The sequence below is a fragment of the Microcebus murinus genome, chromosome 22, assembly GCF_040939455.1.
Source record: "Microcebus murinus isolate Inina chromosome 22, M.murinus_Inina_mat1.0, whole genome shotgun sequence".
NCBI lineage: Eukaryota > Metazoa > Chordata > Mammalia > Primates > Cheirogaleidae > Microcebus > Microcebus murinus.
The window spans coordinates 15,761,257-15,776,593 of record NC_134125.1 but is presented as its reverse complement, the minus strand read 5'-3'; the positions used below and the strand labels follow the sequence as shown (position 1 = coordinate 15,776,593).

General features: G+C 46.9%; 1 protein-coding gene across 1 annotated transcript in view; it reads right to left on the bottom strand.

Moving 5' to 3' along the window:
- Positions 1 to 15,337, bottom strand: part of SVOP (SV2 related protein) — a 66,273-nt gene that overhangs the window by 29,604 nt on the left and 21,332 nt on the right. The window contains exons 4-6 of the mRNA XM_012756576.2: positions 14,395 to 14,493; positions 8,982 to 9,053; positions 2,803 to 2,927 (exon numbers count right to left, since the gene is read on the bottom strand). Coding sequence (XP_012612030.1) covers positions 2,803 to 2,927; positions 8,982 to 9,053; positions 14,395 to 14,493 — 296 coding nt within the window. The remainder of the gene's footprint in view (positions 1 to 2,802; positions 2,928 to 8,981; positions 9,054 to 14,394; positions 14,494 to 15,337) is intronic.

Genomic DNA, 15,337 nt, shown 5'->3' with positions numbered 1-15,337 from the left:
AGTCACCATTCTATCAGAGAAAGTGATCCTACCCATCACCTCCAGCAGGTAGAGCTGCTGTTATAGGGACACCCAGGTGATACGCAGGACATCCCTCGGTACTCCTCTGCCCAGGGCTGTTAATGAATGGACAAGTGTAGCAGGCATGGCCTGCAAAGGGCATGGTGACCAGGAACTCAGACCCTTTGGGTCACCCTGCCCCATAAACCATCTAGACCCACGGAAGTGCTAACCAAAGGGGAGGGAATCTAGAACGGGGTAGCAGAGGAGGGAGAGACAGGCATCTGTCACAGCCATGAGACCAGCAGCCACACTGTATACATCTCTGCAGGAAAAAAGACAACCAGAATATTGTAGGGACCGTTGCTCTCAAATGGAGTGACTTTAACGTAATCACGCACTGCAAAAGGACATCTCGGTCAACCACTGACATGAAATATGATGGTGGGGCCATAGATCATAATGCCATATTGTTACTGTACCTTTTCAACGTTCAGCTATGTTGAGACGCACAGACACTTGCCACTGTGTTCCAGCTGCCTACAGTGTTCGGTACAGTCTCCTGCTGTACAGGCTTGTAGCCGAGGAGCAAAATGCTACACCATGGAGCCCAGGTGTGTAGTACAACTGCATCTAGGTTTGTGTAAGTGCACTCTGTGATGTTTGCACAACAAAATCACTTAGCGATGCATTTCAAACAATGTGTCCCCAATGCTTGCTAAGTGATACACGAGTGTCTGCGAAGCAAGTTGACCCAAGAGGTGCAAGGGGTGGGCTGTAGAGGATGCTGTGACATGCCACGTGGATTTGCCCTTCTGGACCGAGGCGTTTATTCCCTGTGGAATGACCAGGAGTGTTGTCTGCTAAGAGATCACAGCTGAGTCCCTTGCGGGATTGCCTTGGCCCAAAGCAGCTGCCTTGGCCGAGGTCCTGCTCCCATTTGATGACAGCCCACATCCAGTGACTAGGGGACGTGAGGGCAGAAAGCTCTGGCCCCCTCGCCCCAATCTGGAACAACACTGAACGGTCCTTCCAGCCTCTGACCCCTACGGGCTAGCAGAGGTCCCCTTGGCAATGGCGGGGCAACTACACTTCCTGCCACATGCCACCGCAGGACAGAAATCCTGCTTTTCTCACTGGCTTACAGATATCAGTTCTAATGCCACCTGCACACAGGTCTCCATCTCAGAGTCTATTTCCCAGGACCCCAGCCTATGACAGGGGCCACGTCTCTCTTGCCTGTGCCACCAGAGAGGCTCAGCAAGTATTCGTGGAATGAATGAATCAATTACAAGGGATCTACCCGGGCCTCTCACAAAATCGCCTTACATTATCGCAATAAGATTCCTTGCCTCCAACCAATTTGACCCACCACTGCCAGATGAATACTTCCGAAGTACCTCCCCTGCTCAAGAACTCTCAGTTGCTCCCTATCACCTACAGACAGATCCCTTTGGCCTGGCATTCAAGGACTTTAACGAGCTTGCCCTGGCCAGCCTGTCCAACCTCAGCTTTTAATGCTCATGTATCCCATCCCTACAAGCTGACCAACCAGCACCATTATTAGCCTTCCTCAGACTCGGCTACGCGGTCTTCTTCTCACGCAGCTCCCTCCCTATGAAATTGCCTGCATCTTCCCCAAGTCGCCTTCGGGTTCCTTCCAAACACCTGACATTCTTAACTGCAAGGCAGTAAAATGCAATGGTTAGAGCCCAGGCTCTGGATTTAAGAGGGCCTTGGGTTCATATCCCAGCTCTGCCACTTCCTGGCTGTGTTACCTGGAACAAGTTACTTTACCTCTCTGTGCCTTTGTTTCTTTATCTGTAAAGTGGATTAATAATAGAATTCACCCCCCCGTAGGGAAAACTCGGGAATTGGAGACAATCTGGGTAAACAGAACCGCACTATCACAGAGTAAACACGAAACATTGGCTATTATCACCACCCTTTGGGGTGGGGTCCAACACACTTTTTCTGTAATGGGCTACATGGTAAGTATTTGAGGCTCTGCAGGCCATGTAGCCTCTGCTGAAACTACTCAAGTCCGTAGCACGAAGGCAGCTGTAGATAATGCGTGAATGAAGAGTGTGGTGTGTTCCAATAAAACTTTATTTACAACACCAGGAAATGGGGGTTGGATTTGGCTCACATGCCATAGTTTGCCAATCCCTGCTTTAGGGCCCAGCCTGGAGGGCAAGGCTTCCCCAGTTCCCCAGGCGACAGTGGCTTCTTCCTACAACTCTGAGTATTCTAACTACCTTAGACAACAACAGCAGCAACGACAAAACAACACCCGACTGGCACGTGGCCAGCGTCATCCCCTGCCTGTGTGTAGGTTGGAAGGACACAGTAGGTGGCAGCTGAGGTGGTGAAGGGCATGGATGCAGTGGGCAGGTAAACTCAGGCTCTTGGTTCTGCCGACACACCACGTGACTTGGGCAAAGGATCTCACCTTCTGAGCCTCAGTTTCCCCAACTGCAAAATGGAGATTGCAACAGTGCAATGACACGCACCTCCTGGGCTGCACCGATGTGTCAACGAGAAATGGCCAATCAGTGCTAGATCTATTATTTTTTTATTGCTATTTCACTTTTACCACCTTCCAGCCATTGCGGTGGCGCTGGTGGTGTTCATTGTTATTAATCGTTACAACGCTGATGATGACGCTACTCTCTCGCTACACCATAGCTCCTGGGTGCCGGAAGCCCTGGCGTAGCTGTCTTTGCCTTCCCCCGAGGCCATGAACAGACCTAGCTGGGCGGCTGCCTCGCTGCGGATGGCCCGAGCTGGGGGTTTACTTACGACTGGGGGACTCCTCCAATCCCAAAGCCCACCAGGCCCCGGAGGACCAGGATCCAGCTGTACACAGGCGCAAAAGCGCTGAGGATGCCGTAGTACAGAGTCCAGAACACGCTGATCTTCAGCCCCTGCGGAGGAGGAAGACAACGAACCGTTAGGGCTTCTCAGCCCCTCCAGGTGGCCTGGCCCCCTGCCCCACATCAGAAGCTACACGGGAACCCACAGAGCCAAGGGGAGGTCCGAGGTCCTCCATCTGGGCAGCGGCAGCCTCCAGGGTGTGTGTGTGGGAAGATCACGGGGCATTCTGGGTTGCCCCAGTGATCGGCATTGAATGCCAACCCGTGCCCAGAGATGCGAGATCTCCCACACTGCAGGAGACCCGTACAGACTTGTCGTGCGTCCCATCCCGGCTCCGATGTCCTGCCAGTCGTCACGCAGCTGAAACTCCACGATGATCTGTACCTAGATACTCTCTCTGCTTTTACATAGAAATAGGATTTGGGGGCATACTTTGAATCTACACATAATTTTTCAGGGATGCAGGTAAAATCAAAGGAAGATTTACTTTGCTTTAGCTGGAACTTTACAAAATTGTTTGTTTCGGGAAGCCGTGTTGCCAGCGGCAATGCCACCTGTGGTATTTGAGTCACTGACGGGCTGGGTTCACAGGGCTCATCTAGGGACAGACTGATCTAAACCTTATTTTGAAATGTGAAATATATATACAAAAAACAAAGCATCGACAATATTCAGTTAAATGCAAACATTAGTAATCGGAGACATATCTTGGCTCCTTCTTCTGATCACCTAGGCAGCGTTGTATGTGAACATTTGCATATTGAAAATAAATCTTATGAATGACCTTTTTTTTTTTTTTTTTTTTTTGAGACAGAGTCTCACTTTGTTGTCCAGGCTAGAGTGAGTGCCGTGGCGTCAGCCTAGCTCACAGCAACCTCACACTCCTGGGCTCAAGTGATCCTTCTGCCTCAGCCTCCCGAGTAGCTGGGACTACAGGCATGCGCCACCATGCCCGGCTAATTTTTTTATATATATATCAGTTGGCCAATTAATTTCTTTCTATTTATAGTAGAGACGGGGTCTCGCTCTTGCTCAGGCTGGTTTTGAACTCCTGACCTTGAGCAATCCGCCCGCCTCGGCCTCCCAAGAGCTAGGATTACAGGCGTGAGCCACAGCGCCCGGCCTGAATGACCTGTTTTTATTTCTCCCTCATATCATAGGGCATTAGAACTCATTTCTAGGCCGGGCGCAGTGGCTCACGCCTATAATCCTAGCACTCTGGGAGAGGCCGGGGCGGGAGGGTCACTCGAGATCAGAGTTCAAAACCAGCCTGAGCAAGAGCAAGACCCTGTCTCTACTAAAAATAGAAATAAATTAATTGGCCAACTAAAAATATATAGAAAAAATTAGCCTGGCATGGCGGCGCATGCCTGTAGTCCCAGCTACTCGGGAGGTTGAGGCAGCAAGATCACTTGAGCCCAGGAGTTTGAGGTTGCTGTGAGCTAGGCTGATGCCACGGCACTCTAGCCCGGGGAAACTGAGTGAGACTCTGTCTCAAAAAAAAAAGAATTGATTTCTTTTTTAAAGTATGTGAGGGACCAGGGTTCTTTTATCTTTGAAATTTATTTCTAGATACTTAAGAAGGCATTATTAAAATTCGTCACTTTTCCTTTTTAGGATGGGGTCTTGCTATGTTGCCCAGGCTGGACTTGAACTCCTGGGCTCAAGTGATCCTCTTGCCTCAGCCTCCTGAGTAGTTGGGACTATAGGTGCATGCCACCACACCTGGCAACTTTTTCACTGTTTTTTTTTTTTTTTTTTTTTTTTTTGGTCAGCTACATTTTTTTAAAGTAAAGGGGACCTGAATTCCACAGTATTGAGAACCACGGATGGTCACAGTGCTTCAAGGCAAACATGATGCACATTTCTAGAGTGTTAGTTACCCTTTAGAGACTGAGGAAAAAATTAAGGGCGAATGTAATTTACAATACTATTTTTATATCACAATCAACACCAAACATATGATGAAGTAGAATGCAAATTTTATGTGAGTTTTAAACCCGCAGCGTGAGGTCTGGGGCAGGTCTCTCTGCAACAGCCCTCTCCAAGGTTGATAACTCCAAGGTTGAGTTTCGCCCTCCTGCCCCCTGGGGACACTTCAGCGGGAAAGTGTGACACATATTGATTTTAGCTCTAAAACCTTAAACCGAATTAAAAGAGACTAGAGAGGAGATCTGGAGGTCTATCAGATGATTTCAGGTCTTTTGGAAAATGGTTTTAGACGGTTGAGAGAATATTTTAAGGAGTTTTGCATCCCTTGCAAGAAAGGTATTTCTTTTTCATTTCAGTCTTCATTCTTATGATTAAGCCATGAGGTGCTTGTCTGGCCTTAACATCCTTTTTTTTTAGGCCAGGCACGGTGGCTCACACCTGTAATCCCAGCACTTTGAGGTGGGAGGATTATGTGAGGCCAGGAGTTCGAGACCAACCTGGGCAACGTAGTGAGACCTTGACTCTAAAAAAAAGAAATTAGCCGGGCATGGTGGCACATGCGTGTAGTCCCAGCTACTCTGGAGGCTGAGGCGGGAGGAGCACTTGAGCCCAGGAGTTCGAGGCTGCAGTGAGCTATGATCATACCACTGCACTCCAGCCTGGGTACGACAGAGCAAGACCCTGTCTCAAAACAAAAACAAAAGCCTTTTGAGAACACCTACTCAGGCCGGGCGCAGTGGCTCACGCCTGTAATCCTAGCACTCTGGGAGGCCGAGGCGGGCGGATTGCTCAAGGTCAGGAGTTCTAAACCAGCCGGAGCAAGAGCGAGACCCTGTCTCTACTATAAATAGAAATAAATTAATTGGCCAACTAATATATATAGAAAAAATTAGCCTGGCGCATGCCTGTAGTCCCAGCTACTCGGGAGGCTGAGGCAGCAGGATTGCTTGAGCCCAGGAGTTTGAGGTTGCTGTGAGCTAGGCTGACGCCACGGCACTCACTCTAGCCTGAGCAACAAAGCGAGACTCTGTCTCAATAAAAAAAGAAAAAAGAAAAAAAAAAAAGAACACCTACTCATCTCTCTTTTTTTTTTTTTTTTTTTTTTGAGACAGAGTCTCACTTGTTGCCCAGGCTAGAGTGAGTGCCGTGGCATCAGCCTAGCTCACAGCAACCTCAAACTCCTGGGCTCAAGCGATCCTCCTGCCTCAGCCTCCCGAGTAGCTGGGACTACAGGCATGCGCCACCATGCCCGGCTAACTTTTTCTATATATATTAGTTGGCCAATTAATTTCTTTCTATTTATAGTAGAGACAAGGTCTCGCTCTTGCTCAGGCTGGTTTCGAACTCCTGACCTTGAGCAATCCGCCTGTCTCGGCCTCCCAGAGAGCTAGGATTACAGGCGTGAGCCACCGCGCCCGGCCTCATCTCTCTTTTTAACAGAGAAGGTAGTGGCACAACCATAGCCAGCTAGAATATTAATAATATTGTTCTGTTTCATTGCATTTACGTATTTTTGCAGACATTTCCTACTTAGGGGAATTCTTGCTGATCTTCCATATAAGACTCTATAAAGTTTCCTTTTCCAAGAAAAATGCTTTTAAGTTATTTTTAAACGGCAAATTAATATACAGAAAGATATTAAGTACATAAGAGAAAATAGGTGGAGTAGGAATTGCTGAAGCCTAGGAAGCCATAATAAAAAAGCGGCATTTCTGCGTCCCTAACCCCATGACTGAGAAATTGGTACCTGCCATGCAGATACTTAATTCCTTTCTATTGCCTTAAGCTAATTTAGTAGAGATTTTTCTTCCTTGGCATTCAAGCAGTCTTGAATCAAACAGAAGATGTGATTAGCAAGCAGGGTAAATAAAAGGGAAGAAGAAAAACACAGCAGAAGAGGAAAGGAAAGAAGAGGGCTCTGAGCCCAATGCCTGGGGCTACCCTTCCCTCCAGCACTGCTGGGGAGCCGCGTCATTTGTTGCCAGGCAGCAAAGACAGGCGCGCTAGCCTGGCCTGTGTGGGCAGAACAGGTTGCTTTTGTCTGCCGATGCCAGGGCTTTCCAGCTGCCCAGAAAATGAGGACTCAGCAACCATGCGTAAGTATTGTCATGGCCATCACAAAGGCAGGGGTGCTGCCAGCATGCCCCACCCCAGAGCTTCTCTGGGACTCCGCAGAAATGTCTCATGGACCTCTGAGCTTCTCGATAACTACAGTTGTTGTTCTGCCTAACATCTGTTCTGCCCTTTATAGAGCGACAGTTTCTTCCTTCCTTCCTTCCTTCCTTCCTTCCTTCCTTCCTTCCTTCCTTCCTTCCTTCCTTCCTTCCTTCCTTCCTTCCTTCCTTCTTCCCTTCCTTCCTTCCTTCCTTCCTTCCTTCTTCCCTTCCTTCCTTCCTTCCTTCCTTCCTTCCTTCCTTCCTTCCTTCCTTCCTTCCTTCTTCCCTTCCTTCCTTCCTTCCTTCCTTCCTTCTTCCCTTCCTTCCTTCCTTCCTTCCTTCCTTCCTTCCTTCCTTCCTTCCTTCCTTCTTCCCTTCCTTCCTTCCTTCTTTCCTTCCTTCCTTCCTTCCTTCCTTCCTTCCTTCCTTCCTTCCTTCCTTCCTTCCTTCCTTCCTTCCTTCCTTCCTTCCTCCCTTCTTTCCTTCCCTCATTCCTCCCTCCCTTCCTTTCTTCCTTTATTTATTGCGAATCCCCTGTGTGCCAGGCTCCAGGGACAGGTGTATAGACATTACACATCCATTCGTTTGCTCATTCAATTATTCATTCGATAAGCATGTATTGAGCATCTGCCGTATGCCAAACACTGATATACGATATTCATTCATTCATTCATTTAATCAATAAACATATGTTGAATACCTGCTGTGTACCCAGCACTAGAGGTCCCGATATGTACTATTAATTCATTCATTTGTTCAATATGTATGTATTGAGTACTTGCTGTGTGCCTGGCAGTAGACGTACTGATATATATTATTCATTTATCCATCCGTCCATGCAATTTGTATATATTGAGCACCTGCTATTTGCAAGGCACTGAGGTACAGTAGGGAACATGACAGCCAGAGTCTCTGACTTCATGGAACTTTAATTTGCATTTTATACCTGACTGTCACATCACTGCACTGGGTCCTCATGGCAACGCTACGGAAAGAGGTTGTTACTTTCATTTCTACTTTGCAAATCTGTGGCTGCCACAAACTCACAGGCTTCTGTGAGGAATCAAAGTAGCTCACAGAATCCTGTCTCCGTATGGGATTGCCCTGCAAAATCACGTGGCGGACACCCTCACGGAAACCTCTGCGACAACACAGATCATGGTGGTTCTCTGCGGTCACTAAGGCTTGCCAGTGTTGCTGCTGGAGTTCTGGGGAAACTTTATAATTATAGTCTGATCCATCGCGCTGAGGATGGGCCGGAATTGCATGCCGGGGAGGAGGAAGCACTGCGATCTGGGGATGCTTTCTCTCCTGTCCCTCTGGTCATGCCAGTTTCACGCTGGGTGTGACATTTACCAAGCTGGTTGGAAGAACTGGTGGGGCGCTCTAAGCGAAGCCCCTCCAAGCCGCTTCTGATTGGGATGGATGAACGTCCAACTGACCTACTGAATTCTAGGCGATGATTCAGTTATGTCTCTCAGGTTGAGGATGTGGACTCTAGAGCCAGACGTGCTTGCATCTCTGTGCTGGCGTTGCCATTTATGGGCACCACGGCTTGGCAAAGGACACGAATAATAATGGAGATTTATGAGACTCTTCCCCTGTGCCAGGAGCTTTGTGTATGAGGGCCATTTTACTCCTCATAGCAGTTTTATGGGAGAGACTATTGTCATCCCATTGACGGGTGAGAAAACTGAGGCACAGGGAGGCTGGGGAGCTTGCACACGGTCATGTAGTCTATAGGCGGAAGAGCCGGCATTTGAACTTGGGCAGTAAGGAAATGGTTAACGTCTAAGGGAAACGAACAGGCACCAGGAGCATCACCCAGATTCTGAAATATACGCGCTCGGGCCCCGCTAGTAACGTGTGATTTGAAAAGAGCCCACGGCAGGCTTTGCACAGTGTCTTCTCACTGCACTAGAACAGAGCTCCTCATTGGCTCTGTGATGTACACTGCTGCCAGGTTCACGTCACAGACAGACCCAGGGGACACACGCTCGCAAGAGGCTGCCTTACTGTTTTCCTGCCGTACTGGTCTGAGATGTTTCCCCAGAGCGTGGAGCTGGACATCATGCCGATGAAGACCACCTGTGGGTGGAAGGACAGTTTCCGTTACACAGAGGCACGGAGCATCGCAGAGAAGGGACACGACAAACCGAACCCGTGACGTCGCACCCTAAGTGATAATGCTGGGCCAACATTCATGGAGCGCCTTTTTACCAGTCTCCCACCGTACCAAAGAAATGACTCGCCCCATTGCTAAGGGATATCAAGGGCTGCAAGGGAAGAGTTTGGAGGGCGTGCAAAACAGGCAGACAGGAGGCTGGAATGAGAGCTGAGCGCTGCCTGTGCGCCCGGCCAAGTCGTCGTTACATAGTTAATTCTCACATTCCCAGCAGATGGGGTTTGAACCATCGTACCCATTGAACATGGGGGGCGCTGAGGCTCAGAAAGGTTAAGAAGCTGACTCAGTATCCCTGAAAGGAGAGGGCAGAGCCAAATCTTAAACCCAGGCAGGCTAACGGCAGCCTCGACACCGTGCTCGTTCCTTACCAGGTGCCAGACGCCACGCGCTAAATGCTTAATACACAACATCTTACCTACAATATGGTGCTGTCATTAGACCCATTTTACAGATAAGGCAACTGAGGCCCAGAGAGAGGAAGGAATGGCCTCGGTTTTGTCTGACCCCAAAAGCATTCCTCCTGGCATGTCCTAGGGCAGCGGGCTGCTTACGGGAGATACACAGAGGTATTCCAAGGAAGAAGCAGACATGGATTGTTTTAAAGGAATTAGTTTCCAAGTCCTCGACGTCCCTACAATCCCTTTCCTGAGGACAAGTTACGGGTCTTCCCTGTTCCCTTCCCCATCTCTCACTACAACAAGGCATCTCAAAGCACATTGCCTTTCTCCAGGGTGCCTCAAAAGGGACCCCAATGACACATAAATCCTTTTGCACGTCATCTAGTTTCCAATATTATTATTAATTTTTTTTATTATGCTTTTCAACAGAATTGAAGGAGAACCTAATCAAGCTGTCAGCAAATTAGATCACTAAAACTAATTTTCCATAAGCAATAGCTGAGGGCTCTTTGGCATATATAACTTGGAAACTATTTTTAAAAATCAAGCTGGGCGCGGTGGCTCATGCCTATAATCCTAGCACTCTGGGAGACTGAGGCAGGAGGATCACTTGAGGCCAAGAGTTTGAGACCAGCCTGAGTAAGAGCGAGACCGCATCTCTACTAAACAGAAAAATTAGCCAGACGTGGTATCCCACGCCTATAGTCTCAGCTACTTGGGGAGGCTAAGGCAGGAGGATCACTTGAGCCCAGGAGTTTGAGGTTGCAATGAACTGTGATGAGGCCACTGCACTCTACCGCAGGCAACAGAGTGAGATCCTGTCTCTAAATAAATAAATAAAGTGGGATTAATTTACTGTTATAACAAATCTCCTTCAGTTTCTCAAAACTTTTCTGATTTGAACAAAGCTTTTCATATTCATATCCATTCAGTAAAAATGACACACAGGAATAGAATTGGTGTTGAACCTTGTCTTACTTTAGTAATAAGTAATCATTCAGGAATAAGCAAAATATTTGGGAAACATTCCATACCGCTCATTAAGGGGTATATTCCCAATAAAAATGTACTTATGTTTAATAATGACTTATCAAAATTAATTAAATCTTGTTTTGGTCTATTGTGTACTACTACTACTGATAAATTATAACAATAACTATACATAATAAATATTAATAATTACATTATTATAATAGAATAAAATTATAATTATAACATAATTATAATAACTCAGTGCAGGAGAAAAATTTTAGCACTTAGAGCCTTCTCATCTCAGAAAATTAAAAACAATAATTTAAAACTTATATGATCTGTCACAGAGAATTAGGATAGGGCAATGAATGCGATACTTTCAAGCGTAAGAAAACATTACATTAAGATAAAATTTACCTAGACGGATGCTCTTAACCCAGGATAAAAAAAAAATGAGTAGAAGATATTAGAATATTAAAAAAAAAAAGATAAAATTATACGGGCCAGGCACGGTAGCTCACGCTTGTAATCCTAGCACTCTGGGAGGCCGAGGTGGGAGGGTCATTCAAAGTCAGGAGTTTGAAACCAGCCTGAGCAAGAGCGAGACCCCTTCTCTACTAAAAATAGAAAGAAATTAATTGACCAACTAAAAATATCTAGAAAAAAATTAGCTGGGCATGGTGGCGCATGCCTGTAGTCCCAGCTACTCGGGAGGCTGAGGCAGGAGGATCGCTTGAGCCCAGGAGTTTGAGGTTGCTGTGAGCTAGGCTGACACCACAACACTCACTATAGCCCAGACAACAAAGTGAGACTCCGTCTCAAAAAAAAAAAAAAAAAAAGAAGATAAAATTATACAGAGAAATGGAATAGAAATACCATTTCCAATAAAATAAGACAATGCAAAATTTCCAAATTCTTCTGAAGCGCTTATATTCATGTCATTTTTAAATGGATGATGTTGGGTATCAGGTGTTTCAATGTTATTGGACACATTTTAAAAAAGTGATATGATAATTTTGTTTAAGTTTTTATACTTCAATACACTGGAAATGATGTATTCTGCAGCCTATGATTTTTAAAATATTTTAGGTCAATTAAAAAACACGTGAGGTCCAGAAGCTATATAGGTTGTACTCAATTCTTTTCTAGATTAACCTAGAACAAAAATGTTTGACGATTACTATCTCGGGGTAAAGCGTTGCCTTTAGTCAAGCGCTCAGTGGTATCCTTGCATCCTGAAAGAGTTAAATATCCCCGAAAATACCTGTTTTCCCCCATGGGAAAGATTGGGGCATAGCAGAGCACTTGTTCTATATCACAGTAATTACGGTAATCTCACATGGTATTTCCTGTGGCAACAATGATGCGCCTGCTGTATTCTCCTTGAGTACTTGATACAGATAGAGCAACGTCTGCTGTTCTCCAGCATTCCACCAGAAAACTTGGCCCCAGCCCACAAGTGGCTCTCCCTAGCCCATAAGTCCAAAGTCCACACCACAAGGAAGTAGCCCAGCCCAGTGGCTGGGAGCAGGGGCTCTGGGCCTGCCAGGCCTGGATTTCACTTCTGACCCTGTTTCTTACAGGCCGTGGGCGAGGTTGGGTGCAAATCACTGCACCTCTGTCAACCTTAGATTCCTTATCTGTAGAAATGGGAGTAATAATAGCACCTCTTCATAGGGTTGAGAGTTAAAGAGGTATCATATACAAAACTCTTAGCACAGACGGCATATACTAAGTACTCAATAAATTGTGATTGTTATGAACCAACGAGAAGAGACCAGAAAGGCCCTGCATTGCAAAAACACAGACCCACAGTGACAGTCTAGGAGATATGAACGAGAATGGGGAATGTAATTCTCAGCCCGGTCCTGCACGAGGCACTCTATGTATTCTATTGCCCAATCGCAAAAAAAAAACAGGGATTCTATCTCCACTTGGCAGGGCATAAAATAGAGTCATAAAGAGCTACACTCAAGGTCACGCTTCTAGGAGGTGACGAAACCACAAAAACACAGGTGTGTACATACTAGGAAGTCCCTCCCACTGAGCTGCGTGACTTTGTTGATAATATCAGACCAGACCCTGCCACGGAAGGCACACGGGCCATTTTAGAACGGTTATCTACTTAAAACCCCAGCATTCTGGGAGGCATCCCTTGTTGGCAATTTCTCTGCCACTAGATACATTTGTGACCTTGAGCAAGTGATCTAATTTCTCTGTGCCTCATTTTCCTCAACTAATAATATGTCAACGGAATAGAACTCAAATTCTGTGAAATAATTTTTTTTTTTTTTTTTTTTTTTTTTGGAGACAGCGTCTCACTCTGTTGTCCAGGCTGGAGTGTCGTGGTGTCAGCCTAGCTCACAGCAACCTCCAATTCCTGGGCTCAAGCCAGCCTCCTGCCTCAGCCTCCTGAGTAGCTGGGACTACAGGCATGCACCACCATGCCCAGCTAATTTTTTCTATATATATTTTTAGTTGTCCAGCTAATTTATTTCTATTTTTGGTAGAGATGGCGTCTCGATCTTGCTCAGGCTGGTCTTGAACTCCTGAACTCAAACGATCCTCCTGCCTCAGCCTCCCAGAGTGCTAAGATTACAGGCATGAGCCACTGCGCCCGGCCTCTGTGAAATAATTTAAAGAGGTTTATTCTGAGCTGAGTATGTGTGACTGTGGCCCAGAGAGCCATGCCCAAGAGGCCTTGAGCAAGTGGTCTCACCATGGCTGAGTTACAGTTTGGCTTTGTGCTTTCCAGGGAGAAAGGAATGACACATAAAGTCATAAATCAATACAGGGAAGGTGTACTTTGGTTTGGCCCAAAAAGGCAGCCCATCTCGAAGTGGGGCATTACAGGTTATACGTGCGTTCAAAGATTCTTTGAATTGGTTAAAGGCATGAAGCTTTGTCTCAGGATTTGGAATGTTTTAAGTTAAGGAAATCTGTTAATTAGAGACAAGCTGCCAGACATATACCCAGACTCAAGCGATCTGTTAAGTAAATTGACAGCTTGCAGGTGTGGTTTAAGATGTGTCTTGCATAGCCTCAGAAGGCCAGGTGACGAGTTACAAAGGATGTCTCCAAGAAGGGAGGGAGTATGATGAGGCCCGTCTGACCTCCCCTGTCATGGCCACCAACTCAGCTTTAGGGTATTTCTGGGGTCCCCTTACTCAAGAGAGGGTGTATTCAGACAGCTGAGGGGGGTGCTTAAGTACCTAGCTCATGGGGTTGCAAAGATTAAAGAGTGCAATGTATATTATGCATATATTACATACCATGTACATAAAGGCCTATGCACGTACCAGTATGTGCTTAATAAATATTAGCTTTGGTGATTATCATTATTATTATCCTCTTGTCTGGACTGGCCATTCTCCTCTGTCATTTAGAAGGTTGCTGCTGCTCTTCCCCTGACAAAATTTGAGGATTCTGCTGCAATCTCCTTCAAGCCTTAATTCCAGGAAGCAACAGCTACCTGTTTATTGAGCACCTACTATATGTCAGGCACTGTGTTGTCTCCAATCCTCGAATCACCCTGCATCTCCTGTTTGCAGTCAAGAAAAGTGAGGCTTATAAGGTTTAAGTCACGTGTGCAGGTGGGTTTCAAGTTCCCAGCAATTGAACAGGAAGTCTGAGACTCCCCCCCCCCCAACCCCCTGCCACCTGCCAAGTAGTTGGACCCCTGGCTGGGGTAGAGTTGGCTGCAAACCATGTGAGGTGGGAGGGGAATGATGGAAGTTAGGGACACAGTGTTTCCATCAAGGGCTTAATTCTTTTCTGCTGAGCCCCGGGGCAGCAGGAGAAAGGGAGACATCCCGCGGGACACTCCAGGGGACCAGGATGGTATGCAACAGGACAGAGCCGCCGGGCTGCCTACCGAGGTCAGCAATGCCACCTGCCAGCTGGGGAGCCACCACTCGCAGTGCAGCTGCGGCGCCAGGATGCTCAGGATCATCATCTCCATGGCATCGGCCATCTGCAGACAGGAAGGACACACCGTGAGGCCAGGATGCCACCTGCCCAGTGCCGGGGGTGGCCAGCCAAGCCCATGACCCTGGAGAGACAGAGGGTAGCACACCCCTCTTCTACCACCTGCCGAGTGCCCTACCACACATCAAAACATACTCCAAGCTCTAGTAGCCAAAACCACGTGTGACCCCGCAGGAATTGACAAATAGACATGTTACATGCTTTGTGCATGTGTGTTTTTAAAAAATATGGGCACTCCCTAAATGAGGCGGGAAAACACGGTATTTCTAAAATCTAAGAAAAAAACATTTTTTATAGCAGTAGAGAGTCAACGATCTTTTCTCTTTAGTGCCATGAAAGACTAGTTTGTCTTTGCTTTGTAGCATCTTTGTTCATGTGGAATTGTCAGTATTTTAACAAGCGTGACCTTTTAATCAATGAAAACATAGTAGGAGGTCCCAGCAGTGAGACATCGTGGCACCTTTACGGGACGAGACACACGGAAGGACAGGACGGAGCCGAGAGTCCAGAAGCAGAGCTGTGTGGCCGTGGGATGTGGCGTGTGATAGACGTGGCATTTTCAAACTAGCCGGGGAATACGAGGTGGGGAAATTGACGACCCATTTGGAATAATGTGTCGTCAGATCGCTGTCTCACACCACTCGCAAAAATCAGTTTCAGCTATATTTAAGCTTTAGCTGTTCTGTTTGCCGTAGCTACTCAAGAGGATTCTAACGAGAGACTGTGAGTACCTTGAAGCAGGAGGTAGATTTTTAATCTGCGCATGTTTTTCTAGGGAGATCTCCGCAGCTGACATCATAATCTCACAGTAACCCTGAGCCCAAAGGGTT